The sequence below is a fragment of the Sceloporus undulatus genome, chromosome 4, assembly GCF_019175285.1.
Source record: "Sceloporus undulatus isolate JIND9_A2432 ecotype Alabama chromosome 4, SceUnd_v1.1, whole genome shotgun sequence".
In the NCBI taxonomy this organism is placed as follows: Eukaryota; Metazoa; Chordata; class Lepidosauria; order Squamata; family Phrynosomatidae; genus Sceloporus; species Sceloporus undulatus.
Genome location: NC_056525.1, coordinates 128164813 through 128179143, shown reverse-complemented (window position 1 = coordinate 128179143; position 14331 = coordinate 128164813). Strand labels below are relative to the sequence as shown.

The 14331-nt window shown below is 44.3% G+C and overlaps 1 protein-coding gene across 12 annotated transcripts in view; it reads left to right on the top strand.

Annotated features, from left to right (window-relative positions):
• PRRC2C (proline rich coiled-coil 2C) overlaps positions 1-14331 on the top strand; it is a 208198-nt gene that overhangs the window by 178402 nt on the left and 15465 nt on the right. For 5 of the 12 annotated variants that reach the window (XM_042464503.1, XM_042464510.1, XM_042464507.1 and 2 more), the window contains exons 28-29: positions 4413-4647; positions 5300-5422. In XM_042464503.1, the coding sequence (XP_042320437.1) occupies positions 4413-4647; positions 5300-5422 (358 nt within the window). Of the gene's footprint in view, positions 1-4412; positions 4648-5299; positions 5423-14331 lie in introns of those variants that run through there. The other 7 variants (XR_006103619.1, XM_042464508.1, XM_042464504.1 and 4 more) reach the window with 3 other exon arrangements.

Below are 14331 nucleotides of genomic sequence, written 5' to 3'. Positions count from 1 at the left end.
GCAGACGACGGCTATAGGCCATGGGTCACCTGGCCTCCACAACCTCCGTCACCTTGTGGTCAAGGCTCCGCCTCAGACCTCTCCAATCTTGGTTCCTCTCCGTGTTCGATCCTGTGAGAGATCCTCCAGACTTGATGCTCACTATTCCGAGGACAGTACAAAGATCTTTACGTTGGTGGCTCCAGCCCGACAACGTCTGCCGTGGCATTCCCTTTGTACTACCACAACCAGACATCACACTGACGACGGATGTGTCGCTCCAAGGTTGGGGAGCTCATGCCCTAGACCTGACCATCAAAGACAAGTGAACCCAGGAAGAGTCCGACCTTCATATCAACGCATTGGAAATGCTGGCGGTGGAAAAAGCGCTCAGAGCATTCCAGACACTCCTTTGCGGCAAGGTCGTCCTTCTACTCACGGACAATACCACCACGATGTACTACCTCAACAAACAGGGAGGTACAAGATCAAAGACTCTGCTGGACATGACTCTCCATGTCTGGAACTGGTGCATAAAGCATGACATTCTCTTGCAGTGCATCCACCTTCCCGGGGACCAGAACAACCTGGTAGACAAACTCAGCAGGTCTCCAACTACGTGTCACGTGTGGAGGCTCCACCCAGAGGTAGTCGCCTCCCTGTTTTGCTGCTGGGGTACACCCGTGGTGGACCTCTTCGCCTCTCCTCTGAATGCCCAGGTCCCAATGTTTTGCTCTCGAACTCGAGGCTCGGGTTCAATAGGGGACGCTTTTCAGTTCAAATGGACTCGAGGGATGGTCTATGCCTTTCCCCTCTTTCCTCTCATCACAAGGGTCCTGGCCAAGATAATGCTGGACAAGACAGATGTCATCCTGGTCACCCCTTGGTGGCCCAGGCAACACTGGTTCGCTCCGCTCCTGCAGCTTTCCAACGACAACTTCCCCCGGCTCGAGCCTCATCCCGATCTCCTGTCGATACTCAGCGGAAGGATCCTCCACCCCGACATGATGTCGCTTCCATTGGTAGCATGGAGGATTCGGTACTGACGTCGCTACCGATGAATATACAGGATATCCTGCGGGCTGCCCAGAAGCCCTCTACACAAAAGTCCTACCGCTACAAATGGGACAAACTCTTGGCCTTCCTTCGAGATAAGGACGTTTCTCCTTCTCAGGTATCCATTCCAACGGTTCTGGAATTCCTCATGTCACTTGCTGATGCTGGCCTTTCTTTAAGCTCTATTAAGTGCTATTTGGCGGCCATTTGTTCCCACTATCTCTTTGATGATAAGCCGTCTCTGTTTAGGGACCCTCTCATAAAGAGGTTTTTGAAAGGGTTTAATAATTTTCATCCACCTTCCTCTAGCCCTGTACCGGCCTGGAGTTTGGACCTTGTGTTGTCTTGCCTGGCGGTCAAACCCTTTGAACCTATGGCTACTATAGACTTGAGACTGCTTACTTGGAAAACAGCGTTTCTGGTAGCCATAACATCTGCCCGCAGGGCTGGTGAACTCTGTGCCTTGCGGGTGGACCAGCCTTACCTTCGGTTTCACAGAGACAAAGTGGTTCTCCATACCGACATCTCCTTTCTGCCAAAGGTGGTGTCGGCTTTTCACATGAACCAGGACATTGTTTTGCCAACGCTTGCTCCGAACCCGTCTTCTGATGAAGAGCATCGGATTCATGCGTTGGACGTTTGGAGGGCTCTTGCTTTCTACCTTGACAGGACTTCGAGCTCGAGAGCCTCCAATTGACTGTTCGTATGCTATTCTAAGACTAAAAAAGGGATGCCAGTTTCTCTTCAGAGATTTTCCAAATGGATAGTAAATGTCATTATTTGTGTTATGAGTTGTCTGGCAAACCCTGTCCCGAACGGGTTCGGGCTCATGCAGCTCGGGTGGTAGCGACATCCTCTGCCTTTTTGATGGGGGTCCCCCTAGAGGATGTCTGCAGGGCTGCTGTTTGGTCCCAACCTTTGACATTTGTAAGACATTACAGGTTGGATGCCAGGGCTAGACAGGACGCAGCCTTTGGGAGGGCAGTGTTACTTTCTGGTTTGCACTAGGTCATTGTTGACTTGTTGGGTGCTTGCTGAATGTTATGTTTAATAAACTTACCTGTTTGCACCTTACAGACACTCCCTCCTCCTTGACTTAAGCTTGCTAGTCTACCCATTTGTGTGATTCGCAGAGACCACGAAGAAGAAGGACAGGTTGCTCACCTGTAACTGTGTTTCTTCGAGTGGTCATCTGCGAATTCACACAAACCCGCCCATCCTTCCCGTCAGTGTCTCGCTCATTTATAAATACTTGTTGCCGCGCTGCTTGCAGCTCATTCGGAACTGAGAGAGAGCGGGCCACCAGGGGCCTTTTATAGGGGTGGGCAGAGTTACCGCCAAAAAGTTGCAGAAAGATATATTGCATTCTGCCCAGAGATTCTGGAAGTTTCCGAGCTTTACGGCACAGGCGCAGAATAACCCATTTGTGTGAATTCGCAGATGACCACTCGAAGAAACAGTTACAGGTGAGCAACCTGTCCTTTTTCCTGCCTATTCGCATAGCAGGATATGCTTACTCCATCACTGCAACCAGGCATCATGGTATCGGTCACCATAGCCACTGCCTCTGGCCTTCATTCTTCCTTACCCCCCAACTAAAAAAACAAAACAAACCCTTTCTTTCTGTTTCTCTTCCCACCCACCCTTTCTCTCACCATCTTGGATTTGGGATTGGGAATAAGAGCACCCTTTGGAACGTGCCAACTGAGGAAGGTAACTGCTGCTGTGACTGACAAGCCATTCTTCCTTCAGCCACACTCACCCTGCCTTTGGTGGGAGTGTAGCAGCTAGCCATTGGAGTCATGAATGGAGGGGGGAGGAAGGGCACAGTCGGGGGAGAGGAATCCCCTCTGCCTTACTACATTTGCCCAGCACCACCACGCAACCCGTTCTGGGCCAGGGGTCATAGAGGCTCCATGGAACATTTAAGCCTATTCAGAAATTGAGTATAAATGCCCTGCAAAATATTTGCCAGTAAGACTTCTGCAGAGTTAGCAAACTGGATCAGGGCATTAATGGCCTCATAGCTAGGGAGAAATTTAAGCCAGTCCTAACACCAAAGTGAAGTTAGAGGTGCAGCAAATTTGCAGGCCTCCTTCTTGGTCTAATTTTTCAACTTTCCCTAGAAGTTTCAGATTAAATAAGTTTTCCTTTGCTAGGATGGCCTTTGGAAAAGGAGTATTGTAGTTCATTCCAATATAAACAATCTGTAATATAATATAAACAGTCTGTAATACAATATAAGCAATCTGCCACTTCTCCTCTCTTTTATATCATTACATTTTGGCAAATCTGAAATAGAGTTGGCTCCTTTGCAACAAACGGAGAATGGAACATTGAGAATATAACTGTAAAAATCCATTCTTGTTTGTGAGGAAAGAAATATCCAAATCTACACTTGCAGTGGCATTTCCAAATTGTGTCTAGTATCTTAGCTCATGCTGCACCTTGTCTTGCTTTACTATGTATCTTTCTACTTTGAGCCTCTCAAACATTTTTAATGTGATTGGATATGGAAAAGAGCGGGGGGGGGGGGGAGCTAAGGCCTTAAGCTACTGCCTGGACAGCAGTAGGAGTTAGCCCATACATGGAAATCTCTGCAGACAAGTGTTGACATACACAAGTCCAATGTGTTCAGCTTTGTTGCATCCACATGTTGTTTTGGACTTCTCAGGTTCCTTTCTTTCTATTGTAGTCCCTTGTTCTAGAAATTTTGGCAATATTTACTATATGTTTTGGATACAAACTGTTTTGGGATGCAAGCACTTCAATAACTGTCAGACATAGAGTTCTATATAAAATATGAACCGTAGACTACTAAAATGGGTCTTGGTTTGTAAGGGAGAAAACCATTATTAAATACTGAACTTTCTGCTTTATATGTGTTTCTTATGGTGTAGTGGTTTGAACACTGGACTATGACTCTGGTGACCAGGGATCAAGTCACTCTCTCAGCCTCAGAAGATGGCAATGGCAAACCCCCTTTGAGGAAATTTGCCAAGAAAACCCCAATAGGTTCATCTTAGGATAACCTTAAGTCAGAAACAACTTGAAGGCACACCACCACCACAACAAGTTAAACTGCTACTATGCACTTGCTAGCTACATGGCTTTAGATTCTTTAGATTCATCCTTACAGTGCTGTAAACAATATGAAAAACAATCTGCAATTAACATAATATCATTTTGTTATACTTACATCGATTTTTCTCCTTTTTTGTTTGTTTGTTTGGGGTTGAGTTTTTTTTTGTAATTATGGTGGCATATAATATACTAGCATGTATGGTTTTGTCTGTTCTCATTCAGTGCACTTTTAATTTCAAAGAGATATATTAATAATGTTTTAACGACTAATTCAAGTTAACTTTGTTTCATAGATCACAACAGGCATTTATGCAAAGTGGCTTGTCTCAGCCCTCACCAGTCGTTCTTTCCGGTACAACCTTACACAACTTCCCAGCAGTGCAGCATCAAGAGCTTGCAAAAGCACAGACAAGCCTTGCATTTCAACAGACGTCTAACACTCAGCCTATTCCTATCCTGTATGAGCATCAACTTGGCCAACCTTCAGGACTAGGAAGTTCTCAGCTTATTGATACTCATCTTCTCCAGGTCAGAGAGCCAGACATTAGCAAAGTTACATGTTATCAGGGATACCAGTTTTTTTATCATACAAACTGAATGCCCCAACTGAATGATTATTAGAAGGCACATTGTCAGGACCCCAGATGAAGTGGCACGCAGCCCTGGACAAAGTTCACATACCTCTTCCAGTGCCCCAGCAAAGACGATGATACAGAGATGTTGTAGGCACCAATTAATTTTACTTTCATATATGTTTGTCTGATTCACTCATTCAAATCTTTATATTTTTCTACAGAAACCTACTCTGATATGTAGCATTCAAAACATACTTGAAAATGTTCATTTATGTTATGTATACAGTGTGCCTGGAAAGGCTTCTCTCGCACCCTGGAAGAGACAATGGGGCGAACACACATGGTGCGTGCCCCACAGTGCACTGGGTGCACACTGCGGGAACGAGCACCATTGTTTACGCAGTATTTCCCTTACACGGCAGGGTCTGGAACGGATCCCCCGCGTAAGGGAAGGGCCAACTGTATTTGTCTCTTTCAAAAATAGTACCGGCAACTGATATACAGGATTTTTAAAGCCAAAATGAAATGTGCATAAGTTTATTCTTTAGATTAAAATATTTTTGCCTAGCAAGTCATCTAGAAAATGTTAACCTCTCTTTTCTCAGGCCAGAGCTACTCTTACCCAGGCCTCAAATTTGTATTCTGGACAGGTTCAGCAACCCGGTCAGACAAGTTTTTACAACACTGCTCAGTCTCCTAGTGCTCTCCAGCAGGTAAACTATGGCACGGTAAATTGCTTTCAATTATATTTTATTTATATGTGTAATGTGTGTGTTATTACATGTTAATTTTTATGACAAGAGAGCAATTTTCATGTTCTTTTATGTATAGATTGCCACCACGTTGGCAACAACATAAAATAGTTATTTTGCACAGAAGAGCATAAAGCACACTGTCTGGATGGTGCAGACCAACAATCCGCAATTACTTAGAGGCAAGAATCATGTGATCTTGTTCTTTTGGCTGTTGATTTATCTTCTCCTTGCACAATATACTCCATCCCACCTTACTAGCGAGTAGAGTTTTTGCGTCTCCTTTCCTTTTTCTTCACTTCAGCTTGACTTCTTCTTTAAATTTAAACCTGTTTTCTTTACATTTTTTTAAACTTTAAAAATAACATCCTGGTCTTTATCATACTTTCTTGCTCTTTTTTTTATCTTTCACTTCTTATGTTTATGTGTATACTAATATGTAATGGCTACAAAAATAATGATCACTTGAAAAAAGTGAGGGATAGTAGCACTAGAAAGTCAGCCTGATAAAATTTCCTCAGTGCCCTGTGTGGAAAATGTACAGGGAACCAGCTGTGAGCCAGCTCACTTAAAGACTGAATTGACTGCATTTCATCAAGTCTCTGAGCGTCTCTCTGATAGTTTATTGTCTGTGAATCAATTAGCTGCACATCATCAAGCCTCTGAATATGTTGCAACATCATAACTAAGAAAAAAGTATTTCTTCAATAAAGAGTGCATCTGATGAGGTGGCAGACATCTCTCCAGCAGCTACAAAAAAGGCAAAGATTGCATTAGAAATGAGAAAGGCACAGGAAAAGGCTGCAAAGGAAGGTTGTGAGATAGAGAAACTTTTAAGGGAGGAAGGTTGGGTTAAACCTCCGCAGTCCTGGAAACTTTAGGGAGAGCTTCTTGTGTCAAGGGTAAGGATCAAATGGAGTAAGGCTGTTTTGTTTGTCTGAGCTTAAGGAGACTTCCTTGTGTGTACATTAGTTTCTATTGTTCTGTTGCAGTTTGGTGGCCTTGTGCCTGCTAAATCAAGGTTGATTGTTTGTGTTAGATGGGTGGGGGGTGATTGTGTGTTCATTAGCAGTTGTTCTGTTGGTGTAGCCCTAGGTCCCCTTCCTGAACACTTGATCTCATGGAGGTGGGGCTTTTACTCAGAGTCAGAAACTTGGTGAAGGGAGGAGATTGCAGTCCCATTCTCTGGAGCTTGGTGAGGAGAACCCAACTAACAGACAAAACAAACAGGGGTGTTTTGCGTGGTTGTTTGTGGGGTAGTTTTGAGGACGAGGCCTTGAATTCTGTTTCATGCCTGCTTAAGACTAATAAATATGGACAGTAAGGGAGCTGCTGCAGTTACCTGCAACAGCTATAGTATGTTTGTATTCTTGCAGAACAATGATCTCAGGAGGAGGTCAGTTATCATATACAGGTGATAAACAGTTGCAGGCACGTGACACGTAGAAGTAGAAGGACTAGGGATCATTCTATAAGTTTGGAGCTATAGAATCTATTTGAAGCTCTCTCCCTTATCAATAATGACAAGGGGAAGCAAGAGCAGTAGTGCCAGGCCTCAGAGAATGTGCATGATACCTTGAAGGGTTCAGCACATGGAATGGCCTCTGCCAAACCTTGGATGAGATATGTAGTGATGGTATGGGACTCCCTGCTGAGAGAGACAAAATCAGTAGTTTGTGGGCCTGACAAGATGTCTTGAGAAGTATGCTGTTTGCCTTGGGCAAAAATCCACGATATAACAGAGAGGTTGACAAGACTATTCTAGCCCACTGATGGTTATCCCTTCTTTTTGTATAAATCGCTTCCTATTGCATGTGGAAACAAATAATACTGCGAGACACAGCCTTTGGAATATTACAAGGGACTATGAGGCTCTGGGTAGGAAGCCAAAGGATCTGAATGAACAGATAGTTCTTCATCCTGGTCACTGTGAATCACACAATTTATTTCTGCACCTATGCAGAGCACAATCGGAATGTCTTAAAATTGCTAGGCAAGATTTTTGGTGGTAGCTTTGTCCACTCTCTGCTCTGTTCCTCAGTATGCCATCTCAGTTATCTCAGTTCCTTATCTGCTGGGAGAGCAGCATCTAAAGAACCTTCCTTCTAGTTTCACTTTTTCTAATGATTTGACTTGGCTCACTTATGACTCTCTTAGCAAATTATTCTTGCTTTGTTTGTTTTCCTGGCTTTGACACTATTTTGGACTGTCTGACTTCTTGACACCCCCTTAGTTTGATTGACACGGTCAGATCAGTTTACAGACCTCGGTGTGTGTTTAGACTACAGTTCTTGGTATGATGGCTTCATCTTCATTCTTTAAGTGATGTTGTGACTGTGGGGCTAAACTTCCCAGCCATGATGGATGTTCTTGATGTTTGCTTTGCATAGGTGAAGGGCATAATGTCAATACTTGTGTCCATTGTAAGGCTTTTATATCTCAGGCTCAGAAAAAAACCACCAGTCACGCCTGAAGGGTCTCCTGTATGAACAGGCATTGAAACCATGAGAACCATTGACAACCACTGTTGATATCATTCAAGAAGGCTACTTCGGTTTTAGGCCTCGGTACTGAGAAGTTAGCTCAAAGGAATGTGACTCCATCACCATCTTTGCAGGGTGATGATGTCCCTCCTGCGCCAGGATAATTTATGCCCATTAAATCCTCTTCTCCACATGGTTCAGAGATAACAGAAAAAAAGAGGAAGAAGCATTCTAGCAGCTTTACTGATAAGGAGGTGGGTGGCACCTAAACCTGTTTAGGCCATTACAGCTACAGCAATATCAGTGTCAGCCAAGCAAGCTACATCTTCGGTTCCAAGACCCTCATCTCTGACTGAATCTCTTCAAGTGGTCCAGGTGGAGATAGGCTCTTCCTCTTATGGTGAGGTCATGGAATCCCCTCATAAGGGATCAACATTTTCATGGAGGTCCACTCTAACAGGGTCTTTGAACAGTATTGCCATTCTCTCTGCAGCTGAGACTCCTATTCACATTCCACCTCCTCCATGCCATATCCTGTCTTGATACTCTGACTCTTCATCTTCGTTGAGTATTGCGGTAGACTACATTTGAGACACAGTTCAGGAGCGGAGAGAAGGTTTCAAAAAGACTCTCAGGATCATAGATACCGTAAGATCTGTGGAAGATATCCTGCTTACTACAGTCGTCCCTCCGGTTTCGCAGACTTAGTGTTCATGGTTTTGATTATTTGCAAATTTTAAGCCCACTGGCATGCACTCCTCCCCCCCCCTCAGACTTTTTTCCATGGAGAAAAAAAGCCCAGGAGGGAGAGAGCAGCCAAGAAGAAGGCGCGTCTCCTCTTCTTCTTCCCCCCTTCAGTCAGCGCTGGGAAGGAACTGAAGGACGGGGGGATGAGGAGAAACAGGCGTGTGTCTGCTTCTCCTCATCCCGTTGCCCTTCAATCCCTTCAGCCAGCGCTGGGAAGGGATTAATGGAAGTGGGGGTGACGAGAAACAGGTGTGTACCTGCTTCTCCTCACCCTTCAGTCCCTTCAGCCAGCTCTGGGAAGGGATTGAATGAAGGGGGGATGAGGAGAAACAGGCGTGTTCCAGCTTCTCCTCATCCCACTGCCCTCCTGTCCCTGTAGCTGGCTCTGGGAAGGAACAGGAGAGCAGGGGGATGAGGAAAGGCAGGCGCATGCCTATATCTCTTGCCCTTGCCCTCCTGTCTCTTTCACTGGCTTCCCAGAGCCGGTTAAAGGCAGAGAAGGGCAGGAGAAGAGCCAAGTGAGCTCCCTCTGGCCCCTCCCATGCCTCAGACAGCTGTCCCAGACATCGGAGGGAAAGTGGGAGGGGCTTACCTTCTCAAATTTTTCATATTCATAGGGGTCCTGTTCCCCTAACACCTGCAAATCCTGGCGAGCCGACAGTACTTACCTCACTATTATGAAGAGCTGATGGACATATATTATGTGAGGGACAGGAGGCACAACCAGATGAATTCCACTCGTGATTATGAGGTCCCTTATCATCACATTGATTGTAGCCATACTCATCATTCATCAACAACTTTTGGTCCACGTGGGAACTAATGATAGTGCAAGACACAGCCTTCAGTACATCAGAAGGGATTACGAGGCACTTGGTAGGAAGCTGAAAGGAATGGATGCACAGGTGGTTATCTCATCTCTTCTTCCAGTTGAAGGGCATGGTCCAGGAAGGGAGAGGAAAATAGCAGGTGTGAACAACTGGCTCCGCAGATGGTGCTGCCGAGAACGATTTGGATTCTTCGATCATGGGCTGCAGTTCCATGAGGAGGGACTTCTTGCAATGGACGGGTTGCATCTCATGTCAGTTGGAAGAAATGTTTTTGTCAACAGTCTCAAGAACTTGATCAGGAGGGCTTTAAACTGAGTTCCTTGGGGGAGGGAGACAATATTAAGGAAGGCGAAAGGTCTGAAGAAAATAGTCAAACTGACATAGAGGAAACAAGAAAAATGCAAGGACCCAACAGTGGGAGGCAAAAAAAACTTGCGCAGGCAGCAAGTAAATATGACCCATTGTCTGTGACGTCTCTGCACTAATGCACAGAGCATGGGAAATAAGCAAGATGAACTCGAACTCCTGGTACAACAAAGCAAATATGATATAATAGGAATCACTGAAATATGGTGGGATGAGTCTCATAATTGGAATGTGGAAATAGAGGGATATAACCTCTTTAAGAGAAATAGGCCAAACAGGAAAGGAAGAGGAAGAGCACTATATGTCAGGATATTTATACCAGTGAACAGATCCAGGACATCAATCATGGAAGCCAGGTGGAGAGCATCTGGATAAAAATTAAAGGGGAGGGAAACATCAAGGATGTTTTGGTGGGAGTCTACTATAGACCCCCAAGTCAGATGGAGGAATTGGATGATGCCTTTCTAGAACAGATGACCACATACTCAGAAAGGAGAGATGTAGTAGTGATGAGCGACTTCAACTATCCTGATATTTGCTGGAAGACAAACTCAGCAAAATCCTCAAGGTCTAGCAAATTCCTCACTTGCCTGGAAGACAATTTCATGGTCCAAAAGATGGAAGAGACAACAAGAGGATCAGCTATTTTAGATCTATCCTAACCAACAAGGATGACTTGGTTAATGGGGTGCAAGTGGTGGGATCATTAGGTAGAAGTGACCATGTTCTCCTGGAGTTTGTTATACAATGGAAAGGAAAAGCCAGGCATAATCAGAAACACATTCTAGACTTTAGGAGAGCGGATTTCAGTAAACTTAGAGAAATATTGAGGGAGATCCCATGGTCAGAAATACTAAAAGAGAAGCGACTTCAAGTCGGATGGGAGTTTCTCAAAAGGGAGATACTGAAGGCACAATTTCAAACAGTTCCAGTGAGAAAGAAAAACGGGAGGTGTCTCAAGAAACCAGGATGGATGACTAAGGAACTTTCAACTGAGCTAAGTTTTAAACAGAACATGTATAAGACATGGAAAAAGGGGGAAATTATGAAAAAGGAATTCAAAGAAATAGCAGGCATGTGTAGGGGTAAAGTCAGAAAAGCTAAAGCGCAGAATGAACTCAGGCTTGCTAAAGAGGTTAAGAACAACAAAAAGGGCTTTTTTGTATATGTCCACAGCAAAAGGAAGAAGAAAGAAATGGTAAAGCCACTGCATGGAGAAGATGGCAAAATGCTACCAGGGGACAGAGAAAAGGCAGAATTACTCAACACCTTCTTTGCCTCAGTCTTCTCAGAAAAGGAAAAGGGTGCCCAACCTGAGGATAATAAAGCAGAGGACAGATTAGGGGAATTTCAGCACAGAATAAGTAAAGAGATAGTAAAGGAATACCTTGTTAATCTAAATGAATTTAAGTCTCCAGGACCAGATGAACTACATCCAAGGGTATTAAAAGAACTGGCAAATGTAATATCGGAGCCATTGGCAATAATCTTTGAAAACTCCTGGAGAACAGGAGAAGTCCCAGCAGACTGGAGGAGGGCAAACGTTGTCCCCATCTTCAAAAAGGGGAAAAAAGAGGATTCCAACAGTTATCATCCAGTTAGTTTGACATCTATACCTGGAAAGATTCTATAGCAGATCATTAAACAGAGAGTCTGTGAACATTTAGAAGGCAATTCCATAATCACAAAAAGTCAACATGGGTTTCAGAGAAACAAGTCATGCCAGACAAATCTGATCTCTTTCTTTGATAAAATTACTAGCTTGGTAGATGAAGGGAATGCTGTGGATATAGTATATCTTGATTTCAGTAAGGACTTTGACAAATTTTCCCATGACATTCTTGCAAAGAAGCCTGTAAAATGTGGGCTAGACAAAATAACTGTTACATGGATTTGTAACTAGTTGACCGGCCGAACCCAAAGGGTGCTCAACAATGGCACCTTTTCATCCTGGAGAGAAGTGACCAGTGGGATCCCACAGGGCTCTGTCCTGGGGCCAGTGTTATTCAACATCTTTTATCAATGACCTGGATGACATAACTTGGGCCATACTTATCAAATTTGCAGATGACACCAAATTAGGAGGAATAGCTAATACTCCAGAGGACAGGATCAAAATTCAAAATGACCTGAATAGACTGGGCCAAAGCTAACAAAATTAAATTCAACATGAAGAAATGTAAGGTACTGCACTTAGGGTGGAAAAAATCCATAGATATAGGATGGGGACACCTGGCTGAATGAAGCCACGTGTGAAAGGGATTTAGGAGTCCAAGTAGACCATAAGTTGAACATGAGTCAACAGTGAGATGCGGCAGTTAAAAAGGCCAATGCATCAATAAAAGTATTGTGTCTAGATCAAGGGAAGTAATAGTGCCATTCTATTCTGCTTTGGTAAGGCCCCATCTGGAATACTGTGTTCAGTTCTGGGCACCACAATTCAAAAAGGATGTTGAGAAACTGGAGCGTGTCCAAAGGAGGGCGTCCAAAATGGTGAAGGGCCTGGAAACCATGTCCTATGAGGATCAGCATAGGGAGCTGGGGATGTTTAGCCTGGAGAAGAGAAGGTTAAGGGGTGATATGATAGCCTTGTTTAAATATTTGAAGGGATGTCATATTGAGGAGGAAGCAAGCTTGTTTTTTGCTGCTCCAGAGAACAGGATCCAGAACAGTGGATGCAAGCTACAGGATAAGAGATTCCACCTCAACATTAGGAGGAACTTCCAGACAGTAACGACTGTTCAACAGTGGAACACACTCCATCGGAGTGTAGTGGAGTCTCCATCCCTGGAGGTCTTTAAGCGGAGGCTGGATAGCCATCTGTCGGGTATGCTTTGATTGAGAGTTCCTGCATGGCAGGGGGTTGGACTAGATGGCCCTTGTGGTCTCTTCCAACTCTATGATTCTTTGTCACTAATGGTGGTGCAGCCGCCATTAGGTACTATGTGACTTGAGCATCCGCAGATTTGGTATCCGGGGGGGGGGGGGTGTCCGGAACAGATCCCCCACGGATACTGAGGGCCAACTGTACTTTTTATGGTAAAATAGACTGTGGTTGATTTTGAATGCTTCTGGGGGTGGGATATCATTTGTTACATTTTAATAAACTTTTTTAAATTATTTTTTTTACTCTATTGATGTGCCTTTTTAGCATGACATTCCCACCTTCAAAGCTCTGTAGCTTGCTAGTCTCCCAATTGTGTGGTTCACAGAAACAACAGAGAAGAAGGACAGGTTGCATACCTGTAACTGTAGTCCTTTGAGTGATCATCTGTGAAGTCACACAAACCTGACTATACTCCCCTCAGGTGTGACCTGCATCTGTTGTTTCTGTGGATGCTGTTTTGTTTTGTCCTTTGAAACTGAGGCACTTGAATAGGAGTACTGAGGTATAGAGCTGAGGGTAATACTACTACTACTACTACTACTACTACTACTAATAATAATAATAATAATAATAATAATAAGATTTATTTATAAACCGCTATTCTATGTTGATCATAGTGGTATACAGGTAAAAATTGCAATATCAAATACAAAATACAGGATAAAAATTGCAATACAGAAATAACACTTCAATAAAAACATTTCAGAATACAGATTAAAACCATACAGTAGGGTAGGTGGAACTCCTGCCAAAAAGCTTGCCTAGTGATTCTAGAAGGTTCTTGTCATGCTTTGTGAACATGCCAATATACCCAATTCTGTGACTTCACAGATGACCACTCAAAGAACTGCAGTTACAGGTATGCAACCTGTCCTTATTTTGTCTGTCCTTCAAGTGGAGGGGTACGGCCCAGGAAGGAAGGAAAAAAAAGGCGGAGGTGAACAACTGGCTTTACAGATGGTGCTGCCAGGAAAAATTTGGCTTCCTGGATTGTAGTGTACATTTTCATGGAGATGGATTTTTAGCAAAGGATGGGTTGCATCTCATAGCAGTTGGCAGGAACATTTTTGCTAAGATTCTGAAAGATCTTATCAGGAGGACTTTCAACTTGAGTTATGTGGTGGAGGAGGACAGAAGTGCATCAAGTGCTGGAGATCAGAACCTTCAGAGAAAACAAGGCAAATAGAACAAAAACTAACAGTGGAAGGGTTAAAAATAGTCTGAGGCATCTAGGAGGAACAGTCCATGACCTTCAGGGCTAGCCTGAAGAAAGAGGCTCCTCCCTCCCTAACTGTCATCGTTCGGCCTCTGGGGGAGAGAGAAGGCTGGCCCAGTACCATCAGGGGCTAGCCTGAAGAAAGAGGCTCCTCCCTCCCTAACTGTCATCGTTCGGCCTCTGGGAGAGAGAGAAGGCTGGCCCAGTACCATCAGGGGCCAGCCTGAAGAAAGAGGCTCCTCCCTCCCTAACTGTCATCGTTCGGCCTCTGAGGGAGAGAGAAGGCTGGCCCAGTACCATCAGGGGCTAGCCTGAAGAAGAAGAGCCCTCCCTCCGGTCCATCTGCCTTGGTCCAG